Source organism: Vulpes vulpes, chromosome 9 (genome assembly GCF_048418805.1).
Source record: "Vulpes vulpes isolate BD-2025 chromosome 9, VulVul3, whole genome shotgun sequence".
Lineage (NCBI taxonomy): Eukaryota > Metazoa > Chordata > Mammalia > Carnivora > Canidae > Vulpes > Vulpes vulpes.
The window spans coordinates 80,147,271-80,165,309 of NC_132788.1; the positions used below are offsets into that span (position 1 = coordinate 80,147,271).

Here is an 18,039-nt window from a genome sequence, read left to right on the forward strand (position 1 = left end):
AACAAACAGCTGGTAGAAAATAGGTTCTAGAAGGGCAGGGTTGGAAGCAGGGAATTAGAATAGCAGGCTGTTACAATAGCCCAGGCAGGAGGTTGTGGTGAATTGGACTAGGAGAGTAAAGGCAGGAATAGTGTGAAGACCTAATGAAGAAATGACCAACACTGATCCACACACCAAAGAAGTCCACTGTCTGGATGGTTGTTCATTGTAACAACTATGGCAAGAGTGTGTGGGCGTGGCTATTTCCAACATGCTTTGGGGGTGGGGGAGGGTACGTTCAGGGGGCACACGTTCTTCAAGCATCACCTTGTCAAAATCTGAATACAATAAATTCTTAAGTGTTTTCCTGTAGACCATGTGAATTCAATTCATCGAGGGCTTCTTTCCAATAAAACATGAAACTAGGAAATGTCATTTTCTTTCCATGTGCTTCCCCCTGTCCTCTTGCTGCTGCAGAATGAGGAAACTAGTTGTGGCTCGGAACAAAACCACAAAAACCGTTCCATAGATCCAGCTTCCATAGAAGGGAAGTCAGCATCTTGCCTTTTTTTTTTTTTTTTTTTTTTTTTTTGCCTAGCCCTCCTGTGGGAAACCCTGAGAAATTTGTTTTGTTTTGTTTTTTCCCTTGGACTTGACTGAAGCCAGGTCTCTTCTGAAAATCACGTCTTTCCCTATTGTGTCTGACTCGATCTGAATTGAGGGGGCTTTACTTCCAGCTTTGGGATTTGGGAAACACCCAATTTCTTGATGTTCTCGTTTCCCAAATCTGCTGGGGTTGTCTTGAGCCTTTGGCCTCATTCACTGAGGAACATGGATTTCTGGGAAGGTTTTGCCTCAAGCCCTTCAGCGCGGATATTAAAGGGCCCCTGTCAAGTTTTGAAGGGTGTGACCATTGCCAGAATCCCCACAAGCCAAGCCCCTGAGGGATGCTGTTGCCAGCTGGCCCACAGCCATACCAGAAATGGCTGGATTTCAGTGGTTCTCTGTGTATGGAGCTGGCTGAGTTCCCCTGGATGAAAGGCAGTCTAATATAAACTGAAAATGTTATTAATAAGCAGCCACTTAAGAATTTCCTATGACTTGCCAGTGATTTGGGGGCCTCTATGTGAACAAGGAGAAAAGCACAACTTGTTTTACATGGATTAGGGGACCGGTGCCGTCAGCCTGAAAGGGCATCAAAAAGGCATTCAGGTGTTGGGTGAAGGGCTCTGGAGTCCAACAGATCTCAGTTTGCATTCCCATTTTCATCACCTCCTGGCTGTGGGAGCTGGGGTAAGTTCCAGAAATGCTCTGAGCCTTGGTTTTCCCATCTGTAAAATGAGAATAATAATGGTAATTTCCATTGCATACTGTGCTTTGAGGACTGAAGAAGGAAATGTGGAAAGTGCTTAGCACAGAGCCTAGCATACAATCACAAAATATTTTCTTAAAAAAAGGAAAAGTTGGAGGGTGCCTGGGTGGCTCAATCAGTTGACCATCTGACTCTTGATTTCAGGTCAGGTCATGGTCTCACAGTCACGAGATTGAGTCCTGCATCGGGTTACATGTTCAGTGGGGAGTTTGCTAGAGATTCTCTCCCCCTCCGTCTCTCCCTCCCTCTCCATGTGCAAGCACACTCATGTTCCGTCTCTCTCTCTTTCACTCAAATAAATACATTTTAAAAAGAAAGTTACAGAAATCATACCCTAGAAATGGAGCCAACCTGACCTCACTTCCCCTGCTCATGGGAAAAAAAAAAGAATTTGGGGTTCTAGACACTCCCAACCGTAGCAATTGGTGTCTCTGAACTTCACTTTCTTTATCTCTAAAAGGGCAATACTAGCCCTTGCTATTTTCATTAACATTGTAAGGATTCAAAAAAGTAATTCAAAGACTTACCTAAACTGAAAATGCATGGTAGGCTTTAAAGTGCTTGATTAGCCCCAGGGGTCAATAATTTAACATGTAACGTGTCTGCCTAATTGTATTTTGGTAAGAAAAGAAGGTCATTTGTGTCACCCTGAAATACTAAAAGCATGCTAAAGATAAGTAATCCTTTGGTAAGGATAATAATCAAGTTACCTTGCTCAGCGCAGCACACTTTTAAGTATATAGTGGGTGTTTAATAAAGACTTATAGAAATAACTTGTTTGCTCCTCATCTGTTTTCCATTGATCTATCTTCTATCCCAAGTAGAATATGTTAGTACGGTCTAGATTGAGTTCTAGAGAACAGGAACCATGACTACTTTTACTTGTTTGCTTTATTTTCCATCCTTCCACATACCATATGGTGTGACATACCAGCAACATAGGTTTTGCTATGTGAAGCATGCTGTATGTGTATATATATATATATGTGAATATATATATTATATTATATATATATTAGTGAATATATATATATTCACTGTCTAATATATATATATATATATATATATATATATATATATATTCACTGTCTAATCCTAGCAGCAAGCCAATAAAGTGGTGGAGTTAGGATTTGAACCCAAGTCGCTTGACTCTAGAATCTAAGATCTTACTTAATCCACTGCACTATATACTGCCTTTAAGTACTTAGGCAATATTTAATGCCTTAGATCTTGTCTTCCTGAGATTAGCCATTTTCTTCTACAAGGGAAGTAGAGATAAAACAAGTAGTTCAGCAGATGGCATGGAAGAAGGCAAACAAAAAGATATTCTGTGGAGTCTTCCAGGCTTTGCCATGAAGTTTGGAGGCAAATGTTAGAATTCTATTTGTAGTCACTTCCTCAGAAACTTCTCCTAAAGGACTTCTCTGGTAAGGAAGTGCTCTTGGAACTTGCTCTGCTAAATGACCAATGAAGCAAAACATACATGTCATAAAATCATAGTTTGGGGACAAAATGAAGTTGAAGAATTTTTCCCAGAAAGAGTTACTGTTCTACCTTGGTTTATTCTTAACAGGGCAGTGGGTCTGACAGGCAGCTAAGGAAATCAGAGCTTCTCTAGATACTCATAGCCTTTCTTGGGGATGCAGTGATGCAGGTAACAGTGTTGCCATGGAGACACCATCCATGGCCAAGCTCTTCTCCTGAGGGTTCACTGTGTGTACTCATTATGATGCTGAATTAGCTAGCTGTGTGTTTGGGTAGGCAGATTCCTTCCTGGCCAGGGAATGCTTTTACAATGAAGTCAAAACTCCTTCAGATGGATTGTATGTATAATTCTCCGGCTGCCCTCTTGTCGCCATCTTTGACTCCTATCTGTATCTTGATGACACCTTGTTCTCTCCTAACTCCATGTCCTTTATTCACCTGTTGAGAATATTTCTTCCTTCTCTTTTTGCTTAGTATCCTCCTACTTGGCAACCTTTAGGTCCAGCTTCCTCAAAGGAGCCCTCCCTGACTCCTTGATAACCAAGAACTCTCTGTAGCACAGTGCCTGGCACATGGTAGGTTTCCTGTTAATAACTCTCCTAACAGCAAAGTCATAGAAAGTGACTTTCTAGTTGGTTTATTTTAGACATTATTTTGGGAAACTGCAGTATTACATGATTGTTTCAAGAATAGTGTAGTGAACTTCCATACATTCCTTTTTTTTTTAAGATTTTATTTATTTATTCATGAGAATACACAGAGAGAGAGAGAGAGGCAGAGACACAGGCAGAGGGAGAAGCAGGCTCCATGCAGGAAGCCTGACGTGGGACTAGATCCCGGGTCTCCAGGATCACACCCTGGGCTGAAGGCAGTGCTAAACCACTGAGCCACCTGGGCTGCCCAATTCCTTTTTTTTTTTTTTTTTTTTTTTTAAGATTTCATTTATTCATGAGAGACACACAGAGAGAGACAGGCAGAGACATAGGTGGAGAGGGAAGCAGGCTCCCTGTGGGGGGCCTGATGTGGGGTTCAATCCCAGGACCCCAAGATCACAACTTGAGCCAAAGGTGGACGCTCAACCACTGAGCCACCCACGTGCCCCGAACTTCCATACGTTCTTCTAGATTTCTCTGTTGTTAACATTTTGCCACATTTGCTACATGTTGTATCTCTCTCTCTCTCTCTCCCTACACATGCATACATATATTAATATTCTAGCTTAACCATGTGAAAATAAATGACAAACATCATCCTTTACCTCATCCTATTTCAGCATCTACCTCCTCAAAACAAGGACATTCTCCTCTGTATCCCCGCAAACAACCCTTCACTTTGGTATGTGTGGTTTAGCTCTTTGTGACTATATCTTTGTATCCTAGTCAGGCAGGGACTCTTGTTTTTTTGTTTTGTTTTGTTTTTTGTTTTTTGTTTTGTTTTAATCCCTCACAATAACCCCTGGGATGTATAGTGCATACATGTTCAGTGAATTATTGTATAATAAATGAAGCTGCCTGCAGCAAACATTTTTGGTATTCTCATCTTCCCCTTGGCACTCACCAGCCCAGTTTACTGTGACCCATGGTTCCTGCTGTAGTAGGAACTGCAGACTCCCTGTCTTGCCTGCGGGTAAGCCACAGGACCCCAGGAATAGTCCTCACCCAGTTGGTAATTGATGGGTGACCACCTCTGCCTCTTTGACTCTCCAGTGACACATTTCTGAGGAGTGTTTCAAGGTATCTTCCATAGCTCCTCAACTGAAATGGGTCACCGTGGTCCAAAGCTTCAGCCTGCACATTACCTCACCTTATGTTGGCATCCTTCCCTTTGCCAAGTCCCTTTTCAATTTCCCGTCAGGACTATTTGGAGACCATCTCCCACAATTCTTTACACTCAGATCCCTCCTGAGGATCTGATTCTGGGGAAAGCCAATCTAAGGCATTGCCCCTCAGTTACTGAGACATCATACCCCTAAATCAAAGTATGGTAAGAGAGGTTCAAAAGAAGTCTTTCTAAGAGAGGTCATCCAGGAGGCTTATTTTTCAAAGGGGGTATGTTTCAACTGCTCAGAAATTACAAGGTGAATTCAGAATAGGGAGCCATGTATATTTGCTCATGGAAATATGAAATGACATATTATGAGAGGAAACCACTGCCACTGAAAATTATCCACTACCAACTTTGGCAGCGCCTGGGAGAGAGAAGCTCCTCTTGATGCAGATGGCCAGAGCCACTGGAGCCCAGGCAGAGGGCAGGGAGTTGGATGGAGCCAGGCAGCATGGTCTTGGCTCTCAGCACACACCAGCCTCCTACCCAGCTGGCCCTGTCACGGTCTCGCCCTTTAGCTTCTGTGTTTATTCAGAAACCATTTTTCCTTTCTCACAGAGATAGGAATCTTGCTTCTAGACATGGCCAGTGTCAAGGTTCATGCCTGGGCCCCTCATTCAGACTGAGTGCTTGCCAAAAAGAGGGGAAAACAAAGTATTGTGGCTGGGAAGAGGGAGTGAAGGAGCCAGCCAGGCTGCAAATAACAGGATACACTGGTATCTGGGTATCAAGAACAAGGAACATAGGAATTTCAAGGAGAAGGGGATGAAAAAGAACAGAGTTGCTGACGGCACCCACTCAGATGGTGCTCTCCCCTGAATTTCACATTTTATGTTTGGGCTTTGAGACAGGCAGTGGCCCATACAGTCTGGTCACTGTCGTGGAGGCAGATAGTAATGGGGGAGGGAAGCCTCAGACCACCTCCTGAGAGTGCTTCATGCCATACTCTTCCCCACCTCAGGGCCTTTGTGCTTGCTTTCCTCTGCCTGGAGATCTTGCCGCCTGGGTTCTCTCAGAGAGAGAACTGAGAATATCATATTCAGTATTCTGATCACAGCTCAGATGCCACTGGAGCGGGAAGACCTATCCTGACCCATCCTAGGTCCCTCTCTTCTTCATCTTCCTATTTATTTCCATCATTGCATTTACCAAAATCTGCAAATGGCAGGTTTCCCTATTTGTCTACCTGCCTGTTGTCTGTCTTCCCCACTGGAGTCAAAGCTCCATGAGGTTAAAACTGTTGTATGTCTTTATCACTGCTCTGTGCCCAACATCTTGATACTGTACCTGTGTCCTATAGATGCTCATTCACTGTCATCTGCTTGGGTGGTGGGCAGGTTGGATGGATGGATGGATATGGATGAATGGACCAATGGATAGTAGGACAGAAGGACACATGGGAAAAAAAAAAAAAAAAAAAGGAAGGAAGATTTGGCCACGCCATTTACAACAAGGTGGAAGAAAGATCCCTCATCTTAGAATCAGATGATGTAAGTGCTAATCTCTGAAGTCATGGATGAGTTTACAGCCTTAATTTTTGTGTCTGCATAATAGATTCAAATGCTAACTCAACAGAACTGAGACTGAATAAAGGAACTATGTGAAGATCACACAAATATTATACATCCTCCATAAATGTGGGAAATGACACAAGTAGTAGAAATGTAGCCACCATGTTCACGCTTACCTGGTGTCCTCCGGTCAGAAAGCACGTGTTGGAGTGGAGAGGAAGAAGCCCAAGCCCTGGAGCTGTCATGTTAAGCCCTTGCTCCTTTGGGGGCAGTTTCACCAACTGAACATCCTCACTTCATTTCAGGCCAGCCTCCACTCATGTATCTCTTCTTGCCTGCCTCCCTTTCTGCCATTCTGATCCTTCACATGTGTTTTATGAAAGATGTAGAAGGTGGAAGCAGAAGCCTCATGTGTAGGTTCTATAATCATGTGACCTGTGCAGTTTCAGAGGGAAGCAGCTGATGTTCCTGTGAGAGCTCAAATTTGATAGCTTTTTTTGCCTTATTCACGACAGGATTATCTCAGCCCTATTTTAGGCAGGCAGACCCCACTTCCAGTTCTTACCAGCTTACTAGAAACACAGCATGGTGATGACTTTTCTGCTAATAGCATCCACTGTCTTTTCATTTGTTGACCTCCGGGAAGCCTGCAGTCCAGTAAAAACTCTTTCACCCCACACATTTATGTACCTCCTAGGAACACCCAGGGGAGGTATCCCCACAGGACAGTGAACCAGAGCAACATTCACCTCATTTTAGGCTGGCACTTTGCATGCACGTGAAAAGTTAATGTTCTCATTAGAAACTTAAGGAAACTGGGTGACAGAGCAGACTGCGAAAATAAGGCTCCTGCCCAGCTCCTCCTGAGTCCATCTTGCCCAGGGTGGATCCTCCAGGTGGTTTGAAGTGATGGAAGTTTCCACAGCATTGAGAGTATGTGACTGATGTACAAAGACCCAATTCTCAGCCAAGGCTTAGTGGTTTTAAATTATCCATGCCCCATCTCTCCCCACTTGCACAGAAAATTGAAAGTCGATAGCTGTTGAAATCTGGTTTTCAGATGTTTTTTATCTGACGGACCTAACTTAACTCTGTGATACCCGTAAATATATATGTGGGCCCCACATTGCCAGCATCTTCCCTGCTACGTAAGTAAGTCCTCTAATCCTGTTACAGGGCACTGGATCAGAACAAACCCACTTATCTGGATTGAATAATGCTCTTCTATTTGCTGAGAGTGTTGTGTGTACGTGTGTGGGTGTTCTGGCTCACGCTTTGTCATTCCAGGCCAGTCTTGTCTCTTGGTACTTGCTGATGGCGAGCACATAGAATGAAATCTGGTCTCCAGTTTCTTAACATGAAGGAAAAAGAGGACCAGCAGCTGTTTCTGTTTAACAGTGATTATCCCTGGGATTGTGGGTGTTTTGAAATATTTCTTCTCTTGCTTATCTGCAATTCCTGATTCTTTCCTACATTAACTGTGTGCTACTTTTTTTTTTTAAGGATAAGGAATCAGTAAAAGGTTTCCCCCTTTTCCTCTTAGTAAGAATAAAAGAAGTTATTTTTTTGCCTTCAGTGAGCTGGAGTCATGGAAGAATTTAAATACCCAGGACACATCCGTTATGTAGCTTTTTGCTATTTGGGTTATTTTATCCCTTTTGTCTTTAACAAAAGTGTATTTTCCCACACCTGGTCTCGGCAGCCTGAGGCGCTGCCATGTTGCCACATTCACATGTGTCCAGTGTTGCATGTTCCTCATGAGTCACTTAGTATGTGCTGCTGCTGAGTTGCCCTTTAAGCAGTCTACCCTTTGACCTTTGCATAAAAGTGGCCTGAACCTGATCTGGCTATGGACTTGGGACAGAGAAGCCCATAATACAGGGAAGGTGGAAGGCTGGAGGACAGATGGCAGGGCTGGCAGTGAGACACCCCTCTGGTGGCTGATGTGGTACTGCCTCTCTCTAGCACTTTGTTATATCCATGCTCTGATCAGTACCCAGCTGAGTGACAGTTGGGCTTAGTGACCTCAGAGTCTAAGACACAGTGGTCAGGAGGGATCACCATAGGTTCCCTGTAACAGTTTTAAAAATGTGTGCTGCCCAGAGTTCCTGAGTCCATCCGGTGTGTTGGTGGAACACATGTTTCCAGACCATTCCCTGACTCTGGTGTTCCTTCTAACTAAAAGGCCAGCAACAGAAGAGTGTCCTCTAACTGTGCATCGGAGATGCTGGTAGAAATGCACTTCCTGGGCCTGGTCTCAGATCAATCAAATCTGAGTCTCCAGTTTATCCCAGTCCTCCCCGAGCACCTCCATGTAATGTCTTGGCAACCGGATATGTAATTTCCCATGATTAGAATCATTATTTATACACAGAGTTTCATGATTAGGAATTGTTTGTCTTTTAAAAGCCATTGACAGTCTTTTTTGTTTTGTTTTTGGTCTTTCTATCGCCTATCAGAATATTGAGCATCTAATTCACATTTTGCTAAGTGCTAGGAATGACCTTGAGCTGTCAAGGGAAGTATGCTTGTTTCCAAACTTACATTCTTGAAATCTTAAGGCCATGAAAATGCCTGGAGTTTGAAAGCAGGTTGAGCTTGAGAGGGGTTAGGCCTCCTCCCCTTACATCAACCTGGGCAGCTGTTTTATATATCGAGTTTTCACATAGGGGTTCTTTTGCAAAAAATGTTTTCCTCTCATTAAAAAAGGAAGTGGGGGGGGTGGTGAAAGAGAGAAAGCCCTTTTTTTTTTTTTGAAAAAGGACTTAATGATGTTTGCAATGCCATCTGAATCTAGAATCCTGCAGTTGAGGAAACGAACTTGTCAGAATCGCATTATAAAGGAGGATCCCTTTTCCCTTCATCCTATCATGTTTGTTTTCTCATACAAAACAAGACATTTGGGTTCTGAGATCAGTGTTGTAAATAATGTGTCAACATTTCCAAGATGAGCCCCCCCACACACACACACAGGCACCCAGCCTATTTATAATGAATCCTTTCACAGCACTGTAGGTAAATTAATTAGCATAAATTAGTTATTCTCCAAATGGTGTGGCCCTGGGCCCAGATGACCAGAATACTTTGAGATGGTTAGAAAAGAGAGCCTCTGCTGCCCACCAGTCTTGTGTGTTCCATGGAAGAGCAGATTGAGGCCTCTGGATGTGGAAGCAAATACATTAATAGCTTTTGGATTAGAAGGGTTGCAAGAGTGGTTGCCGGGCAGAGGGAGGGAAGGAAGGGGAGTGAGGGATCACTGCTCGGAATCCTGCCTTCTTCCTTGGAAACCTGTCATTCACAAACCCAATTATGTGCAGGTAGCATGTCAGCTCTGACAGAATGAAACCAATGCACACTTTATATGGTCTTTTTTTTTTTTTAAATGAAATCCTGCTATACTAGCAGGTTCTATTTTCATAAATGTCTTTTTTTTTAAGCCAAATCATAGATTTCCTCCACACACCCCTGAAGAGCTTTAATCAGTGTGTTGGAAGACAGAGCCATTGGGTGTTGCTATGTACATTTTACCAAGAGGGGGAGAGAGACATGAGGATCAAGAGAAATCCTCGTGGCCTATCTCTGACCCTCTGCTCCTTTCTGAGCATCTGGGCCTTGGGTTCCCCATTTATAAACAGGGGTTATTAGATTAGTCTTTCCAAAGGCTGTCATGGCTCACTCAAAGATTGAAAATTCTTTGCAAATAAAAATGCCTTTCCACGGGAGTGCCTGTTAATTATCAATGAGAAGTAGAAGGCAAGCAGCTAGCAGGGAAAACACATGAGGTCCTCATGGTTTTGATTTACCATTTTGTTTTCTTTTTTCCTTTTTCTTTCTCTTTGATTTTGATTTTTCTGAATGTGTTTGTTGTTCAAGGGCAAAAGGGTATTCTGTGGTTGGGGTCAAGTGCACCTTCTGCAGTTAATTGTTGGGGTTTGGGGTCACGTAAATCCTATTTTGAGTCTGTGTTCCGCTCACCATTTCGGGTTTACTTTGAACATGTTGCTTGATCCCTCTGGGCCTTTGCTTTCTTCTCTGGAAAGTGGGGATAATATTTTCTTTCTTGGAGGACTGGTGTACAAATCTGAACTCATGAGTGTAAGGTATGCGTAAGCCAAATGCTGTGTGTTCTGCCCATGTATGCACCCTCGCAATTCAGATCACCCTCATCCTGATTCACCTTTCTTGTATTCCTGAGCACTTAGCATCTTTAATGTGCTATTTGACCAAATTATTCATTATGTGGATTGCTCAGGTCCCAGGAGGGCAGAGATCATTGTTTGTTTTGGTTAGGTATCCCGGGTGCAAGAGCAGTGCATGCCTGGCACATGGTAGGTACTTGATGGTTGTTGAGTGACAAAATGGGCCCTTAGCCATCTCCCCTTTCTCTGTTCTGTTCATAGTTCTACTCAGTGAGATTCATTCTGGATCTGGTTCTGTATTCTGTATTTTGTTATTTTCTTGTCTTTTTTTCTTTTCCTGGGACTTCAGTTCGTTAGATTATGTCCTTCAAACATTAAATATTGCACTTTTCCCTGCAGTGCTGAATACATGAGTTGCACAGATCAATATTTTGGAGACTGAGTTTGGTAAAAAATCTTTTACATTTTGTTTGAAAAGTATGACTTTCTAGTATAAACCATAAGTCACCAAAGAGCTTCCTAAACTTGCTAAAATACACTGAGTTTTTTTTTTTTTTTCTCTTAAGTCATTAACTGGTATAAAAATAACTGGAGAGGAAAATCCCTGACCACTTCCTAACACCCTTGACTTCTTTACAGTAGCTGGTTAATTAAAGAGTTACTGTTAAAATGGGCTCTGACTATTTTTAAAAGCAGCAGCCAAGGTTTGGAAGAAACCCCTTTGAATTTGGAGATGCAAACCAGATCCAAGTGTGCATTCTGTCTGTGTATATTTTCGATCTGATGAAAAGCAGGAAGTGGGAAAATCTGACAAGCCTGACTTGGCTGAACTAAACTGATTTTGTTTCTTGAGTACATTTTGGTGTCAAATGTTAGGCATAAGACATTAATAGAGTGAGGACAAAAACCAACTGATCATCTTAATAGTTGGAAAAAACATTTGACAAAACCCAATACCCTTTTGTCATTAAAAAAAAAAAAAACAGGGGATCCCTGGGTGGCGCAGCGGTTTGGCGCCTGCCTTTGGCCCAGGGTGCGATCCTGGAGACCTGGGATCGAATCCCACATCAGGCTCCCGGTGAATGGAGCCTGCTTCTCCCTCCGCCTGTGTCTCTGCCTCTCTCTCTCTCTGTGACTATCATAAATAAATAAAAAAAAAAATTAAAAAAAAAAAAAAACACTTAACAAACTAGCGTAGAAAGAATCTTCTTCAACTTGATAAAGGGCATCTACAAAAAGCCTAGAGCTAAATAATACTTGAGGGTGAAAGATTGGATGTTTTTCCTTAAGATCAAGAACACAACAAAGATATCTGCCACTGCCACTTCTGTTGACCATTATGCTGAAGGTTGTAGCCAGGGCAATAAGGCTGTAGCCAGGGCAATAAGGCAAGACAAAGACATAAAAGGTATCAAATTGGAAAAGAAAGAATAAAACTATCTCCATTTGTAGATGACATGATCTTGCATATGGGAAATGCTAAGGAATACAAACACATACACCATACTCTTAAAACTGAAAAAAACTAGTTCAACAAGATTGTATGATGGAAGATCAATGTACAAGCATTCTTGGTGTTTCTACACCATAACAATGTGAAAAGGAAATTAAGCAAACAATTTTACAATAGCATTAAAAAGAATAAAACACTTGGGAATAAACTTAACAAAAAATATGTAAGACTCATGACAGAAAACCATAAAATAGCATTGAAAGAAACTAAAATAGACTGAAATAAATGGAAAGACATCTTTCGTTCATGAATTGGAAGATCTAATATTGTTAAGATAGCAGTATTCTCAAAATTGATCTCTAGATTCAGTGCAATTCCTATTGGAATCCCAGCTAGATTTTTTGCAAAAAACGGGCAAGTTAATCCAAAATTCATATTTTATGATGCAAATGCCAGGGACCTAAGAGAGCCAACACATTTTTTTTAAAGGACAAAGCTGGACAACTCATATTCACAATTTCAAAACCTACTGCAAAACTACAATAATGAAGACAGAGTGGTAATGGCATAAGGTAGACAGAGAGCTCAATGGACTAGAACTGAAAATCCAAAAAAAAAAAAGTCTTACATTTATGATCAACTGATTTTTGACAAAGACACCAAGACAACCCAAAGGAAAAAGAATCAAGTTTTTAACCAATGGTGCTAAGACAGTTGAATAACTACATGAGTATGAAGCTGGACTCCTACCTTACACCATGCATGGAAACCAATTCAAAATGGAACATAGACCCCAAATATAAGAGCTAAAGCCGGGGATCCTTGGGTGGCTCAGCAGTTTGGCACCTGCCTTCGGCCCAGGGCGTGATCCTGGAGTGCCGGGATCAAGTCCCACATCAGGCTCCCTGCGTGGAGCCTGCTTCTCCCTCTGTGTCTCTGCCTCTCTCTTTCTCTCTCTCCCTGTGTCTCTCATGAATAAGTAAATAAAATATTTTTTTTAAAAAGAGCTAAAGCCATAAACATCTTAGATGAAAACATAGGAGTAAATCTTTATGAATATGAGTTAGACAAGGTTTCTTAGATGCGACACCAAAAGCACAAAGCATAGCAGAAGACTTTATCAGAATAAGAAACTTTGGTGCTTCAGTAGTCATATCAAGAATATGGCAACCAGGGGCACCTGAGTGGTTCAGTTAAGCATCTGACTCTTGATTTTGGCTCAGGTCATGAACTCAGGGTTGTAAGATCAGACTCTGCATCAGGCTCCATGCTGCTTAAGATTCTCTTCTTTCTCTGCCGCCCCCCCTCCCCAATACAAATAGATAAATTTGTTAGTTAGTTAATTAATTAATTAAAATAAAATCCTGAAGGCCTATGTTTAAAAAAAACAGACTTGGAAGTGTTCAGACAATTAAAAAAAAGAAGTGAAGACCACCCACAAAATGGGAGAATATTTTTACAAATCTTATTTCTGATAAAGGACTTATATTCAGAAATATATATATAAAGAATGCTTATAATTCAACAAGAAAAAGACAACAATTTAAAAAATAGACTAAGACTTTCAGTGGACATTTCTCCAAAGAGGATACATAATAAAATAAAAAGATGCTTAATATCATTAGCTATTAATGAAGTACAAATCAAAACCACAATAAGATGTCACTCCACACCCACTAGGATAGAAACAATGGAAAGATATTAACAAGTGTGACAAGGATATAAAGAAAATAAAACATTCATTAATGGTGGAAATATAAAAACGGTATAGCTATTTCTTTTTTTTTTTTTTTAATTTTTTTTTTTTAATTTTTATTTATTTATGACAGAGAGAGAGAGAGAGAGGCAGAGACACAGGCAGAGGGAGAAGCAGGCTCCATGCACCGGGAGCCCGATGTGGGATTCGATCCCAGGTCTCCAGGATCGCGCCCTGGGCCAAAGGCAGGCGCCGAACCGCTGCGCCACCCAGGGATCCCGGTATAGCTATTTCTGAAAAACAGTTTGACAGTTCCTCAAAATGTTAAACATAAGGTTACCATATGACCTAGCAATTCTACTCCTGGATATATACTCAAGAAAATTGAAAACCTGTGTTCATACAAAAACACTTGTATATAAATATTTAGAGCAGTATTATTCACAAAAATAAAAATAGTGGAAATAATCCAAATGTCCAACCGATGAATGGATGAACAAAATGTAATATATCCATTCTCTGGAATATTATAATGCAATAGAAGGGAAGGAAGGATTGTCACATGCTACAACATGAATTAATCTTGAAGACATCCTACTCTGTAAAAGAAGCCAGTTTCAAAAAACTACATATTGCATGATTCCATACATATGCCTTTCTAGAACAGGCAAAGCCACATAGAGACAAAAAAAATAGATAAGTGGTTGTCAGGGCCTAGGGTTGAAGGGGAGGGGATTGTGGAAAGTCACTGCTAAACGTGCCTTGGGTTTCTTTTGGGATGATGAAAACATTCTACCGTTAAATAGTGGTGAGAGTTTCAAACTCTGTGAATGTCTAAAAGCCAGTGATTTGTACATTTTAAAATGATGACCTTTATGGTACAGGGATTCTATCTTAACAAAGCTGTTGTCAAAAAATTAGGCATATGTGGGGATTCTGAACCCTCTCATTGCCTTAATAAGATGCTACTGAAACTAATCATAAAGATCTGAGTACCACGTAGAACAGCTCGTTTTCTAAAAATTTTCCTCCTTGATTTCTTTTTCTTCTCTTTTTCATTGGTAGAAGCTAGAAATGCTTTTGTACTGCTGACATCAACCTTTTTACTGCTTCATCATTTTTGTAGCCATGGAAAAGGGAACAGATGGTAACCTTAAAAGAGAAATGTTCAACTTTGGGGAGAGATTTTATCTTTGGCTGCTACCTTTTGAAATAATTCACATGCATGATCCTCTTATACTGTATTTAAAAAAAAAAAAAAAAAACAACCAATGTGGGAAAGATTTGGGTTTCTGATTGGAATTTCAAACCTATGGGGATATTTAGTAGAGGTGAAATGTCTTTCCCATGAGATCTTAGGGCCAGATTTGTTTGGTGGGAAAATATATTCTTACTCTTTTTCTTAAAGAAAACCTCGCGGGCAGTTCTCTTTAAAACCTTCCAGAGCTGGTGGCTCAGTGGTTTAGCGCCACCTTCAGCCCAGGGCATGATCCTGGAGACACAGGATCAAGTCCCACGTCAGGCTCCCTGCATGGAGCCTCCCTGCATGTTTCTCTCTGTGTGTCTCTCGTGAATAAATAAAAATAAAATAAAATAAAATAAAAACTTTCAGGGCAGCCCGGGTGGCTCAGCGGTTTAGCGCCACCTTCAGCCCAGGGCGTGATCCTGGAGACTGAGGCTCGAGTTCCACATCCAGCTCCCTGGATGAAGCCTACTTCTCCCTCTGCCTGTGTCTCTGCCTCTCTCTCAGTGTCTCTCATGAATAAATAAGTAAGATCTTTAAAAAAAAAACCGCCCAAGCTTCTAGGAAATGCAAATGGTATGTTGCCAGCATTTGTTAAATCCCCTGGTAATATTTCTGATCATCATATGTATTATGTCGATTTAATTTACTATTCTAGTTAAAATTGTAGTCATGGTCCCTATCCAGTGCTCTATCTAATAAAAGATATTTTGACATTATTTTTGGGATATTGATTTAGAAGAACAGGTGGGAGTCCATGTTCAAATATTCTCATCAGGCTTACCTGGTGGCCTCTGACCTTTCATGACATTTCCACATGTGCAGCACCACACCTTCAAGAAGACAGGCATGCTGTGGAGTACCGCTTTAGATGCTCTTGCCAAAAGCCAGTTGCCAAGGAATGTGTTTATGGTTTGGGATCCAAGGGCTGGTGACTGGCAGCCAGATGATCAATGGTTTCTTTTACCTTCCTTCTTACCTCCCACCTTTGCTGCTTGCAGGAAGATCTGCCTACACTGCAAGTGCCCTCAGGAGGAGCACATGGTGACAGTGATGCCCCTAGAGATGGAGAAGACTGTCAGCAAACTCATGTTTGACTTCCAGAGGAACTCCACGTCAGATGACGACTCGGGCTGTGCCTTGGAGGAGTATGCTTGGATCCCGCCGGGGCTGAAGCCTGAACAGGTACCATTCTTGATGGGGAGGGCAAGTGTGGTTTGGGCTGTTTTTCTTTGTCCTGCCCGTCCTTCATTCCAATTCAGAAGGAAGAGTTCATTTTGCTGATTCAGACAAGTGGTTGGGGCTCCACGGGTTGGCAACATCTGGGACACCAGTGGGTACTGAAGAAGAGAAAAGAAACTGAGTCCTGTGTGGGCCATTGCTCATTTGTTCTGGGTTGCTATTATTCACTGTCAACAGAAGATGGAAACTTCTCAGAAATGTTGGCTTTGAGACATTAGGGAGGGAGACTTGATTTTTGGAGAGGGAAAGGGAGTGCTACATTGGCCAATAGTCTTAATGATTCTTTGTTAAAGGAGAGTGAGGAAATAAGGATTTGCCTTATTCCTCCCAGTGATATATGTTGTGTTTAATACTAAGTTCAGCCTTGCTTTACAAAGAAAGACATTGGCATTTCCTGAAATATTTGGCAATACCTACAGGCCATAAGTATTATTGGCTCGATCAGATGGACTTTGTTTCTTTCTCTTTCACTGCATTTTTCTCAATAGTATACACTCTCCGCTTTGTATTTCTATACTTGGGGTTTTCTCTTTCACCGGCCTTCTGTTGGTTTAGAAGCTGGACACTTTTCATGGTCCTGGAGAGGTCCACCCCTATTTTTGCCTTGTGACACAGAAGATGGCTTTCTCTAGTGATCTTTCCTATGGCTGACAGAATGTTTTGAAGCTTAAAATACCCCAAAATTTTGATGTCAGGAACTTTCAGGATGATAAGTCTTCCAGGAAATGTTCTTTATGATTAGGCAAGGCTGAAGAATTTGCAAACAACTCAAGAATGGACCCTCAGTAACATCCCTTTGGCCATTTCTCATTCTCTTCTTCTAGTATTTGAGAGCACAAACTGGCACCTAAAATCAAGTACACAGGCAGGATTTGCTTAGCTAGAAAAGTATTATTTAAAATTTTGAATTAGGGGGAGGTGGGCAGGGGGTTGGGGTGACTGGGTGATGGGCACTGAGGAGGGCACTTGGTGGGATGAGCACTGGGTGTTATGCTATATGTTGGCAAATTGAACTCCAATAAAAAAATTAAAATAAAATTTTGAATTAGTTACTAATTCTTAAAAATTAGGAATTTTTATGTAGAAATTCATATGGATGTCTTGAAGAACTGAGGATCTGGCATCTCATCCCTGCAAGGATTGGTGCTGGCCAGTTAACTGTGCGCTGGCCAGTTAGCTGTGCACTGGCCGTTCTTTCTAGGCAGTTGGATATCTCTAGGTCACCTAGCCACTTTGTGTTACCTTCCTAAGCTCTGAAGACATTTCATTTTTTGTGATCTCTTTTATCATTCTTCTAAGGAAGAAAATGTTATAGAACAGAAAACATTCTCAGAAAATAATCTCCACGAGGATTTGGGGAGTTCTGTGTTGAGATATTAGCTGCAAGAAATAAGAACATTTTTCTCTCAGTTTGCAGCTTGTTATATCTTTATTTCCTTCTGTTTTGGTGAAGATGGTATTATTAAAGAGTAAGCTTCAGAAGAATGAGAGTATTTGATTGAGTTTGTCTGAACACTCAAAAGAGGTGGTGGATGACTGAATATCTTTGTTTGACATCACCATTCTGCTGCCAGTGTTTGAGCATGGAGTTTTCACACCTAGATACATCTGTGAGCTTGTTTCATTTTCTTGCTAACCTCATTTCCAGCAGCTTCTAAGAGACCCATCTTTCTTTTGTTCACATTGCTTTCTACTAAAAACTGGCCCCTGAAATTCTGAAGTTAAGCTATTTGGGGTTTCCTGCTTATGTAGAATACCATGAAACATTATTCTGAGATTTTCAGATGCAGGGAAAAATTTCTGTTGGCTTAAGAGAACAGACAGTTGCAGAAGCTGGGGTCTTGGTTCAGTTCACAATTCTAAAAGTGAATGCTGATAGTGTTTTTGAGGGCCACTTGACTCATCCAAAATGAACGTTTTGGGGAAACAAAAACCAACTTTCTTTGATTTGTTTGACAGAAAACAATTAATGCTGTTAAACAAATGGTTTTAATTATGTCCAGTGAAAGGATATTCTCATCTCTTATAATTTGCTATTCCTTGGATGGTTTTCTCTATTCCCTGAATTTATTCAAACCTATGCGACACAGATGGT

General features: G+C 41.3%; 1 protein-coding gene across 3 annotated transcripts in view; it reads left to right on the top strand.

Annotated features, from left to right (window-relative positions):
* Window positions 1–18,039, top strand: part of PRICKLE2 (prickle planar cell polarity protein 2) — a 320,030-nt gene that overhangs the window by 214,049 nt on the left and 87,942 nt on the right. For all 3 annotated transcript variants that reach the window (XM_072720519.1, XM_025985227.2, XM_025985220.2), the window contains one exon: window positions 15,704–15,887. In XM_072720519.1, the coding sequence (XP_072576620.1) occupies window positions 15,704–15,887 (184 nt within the window). The remainder of the gene's footprint in view (window positions 1–15,703; window positions 15,888–18,039) is intronic.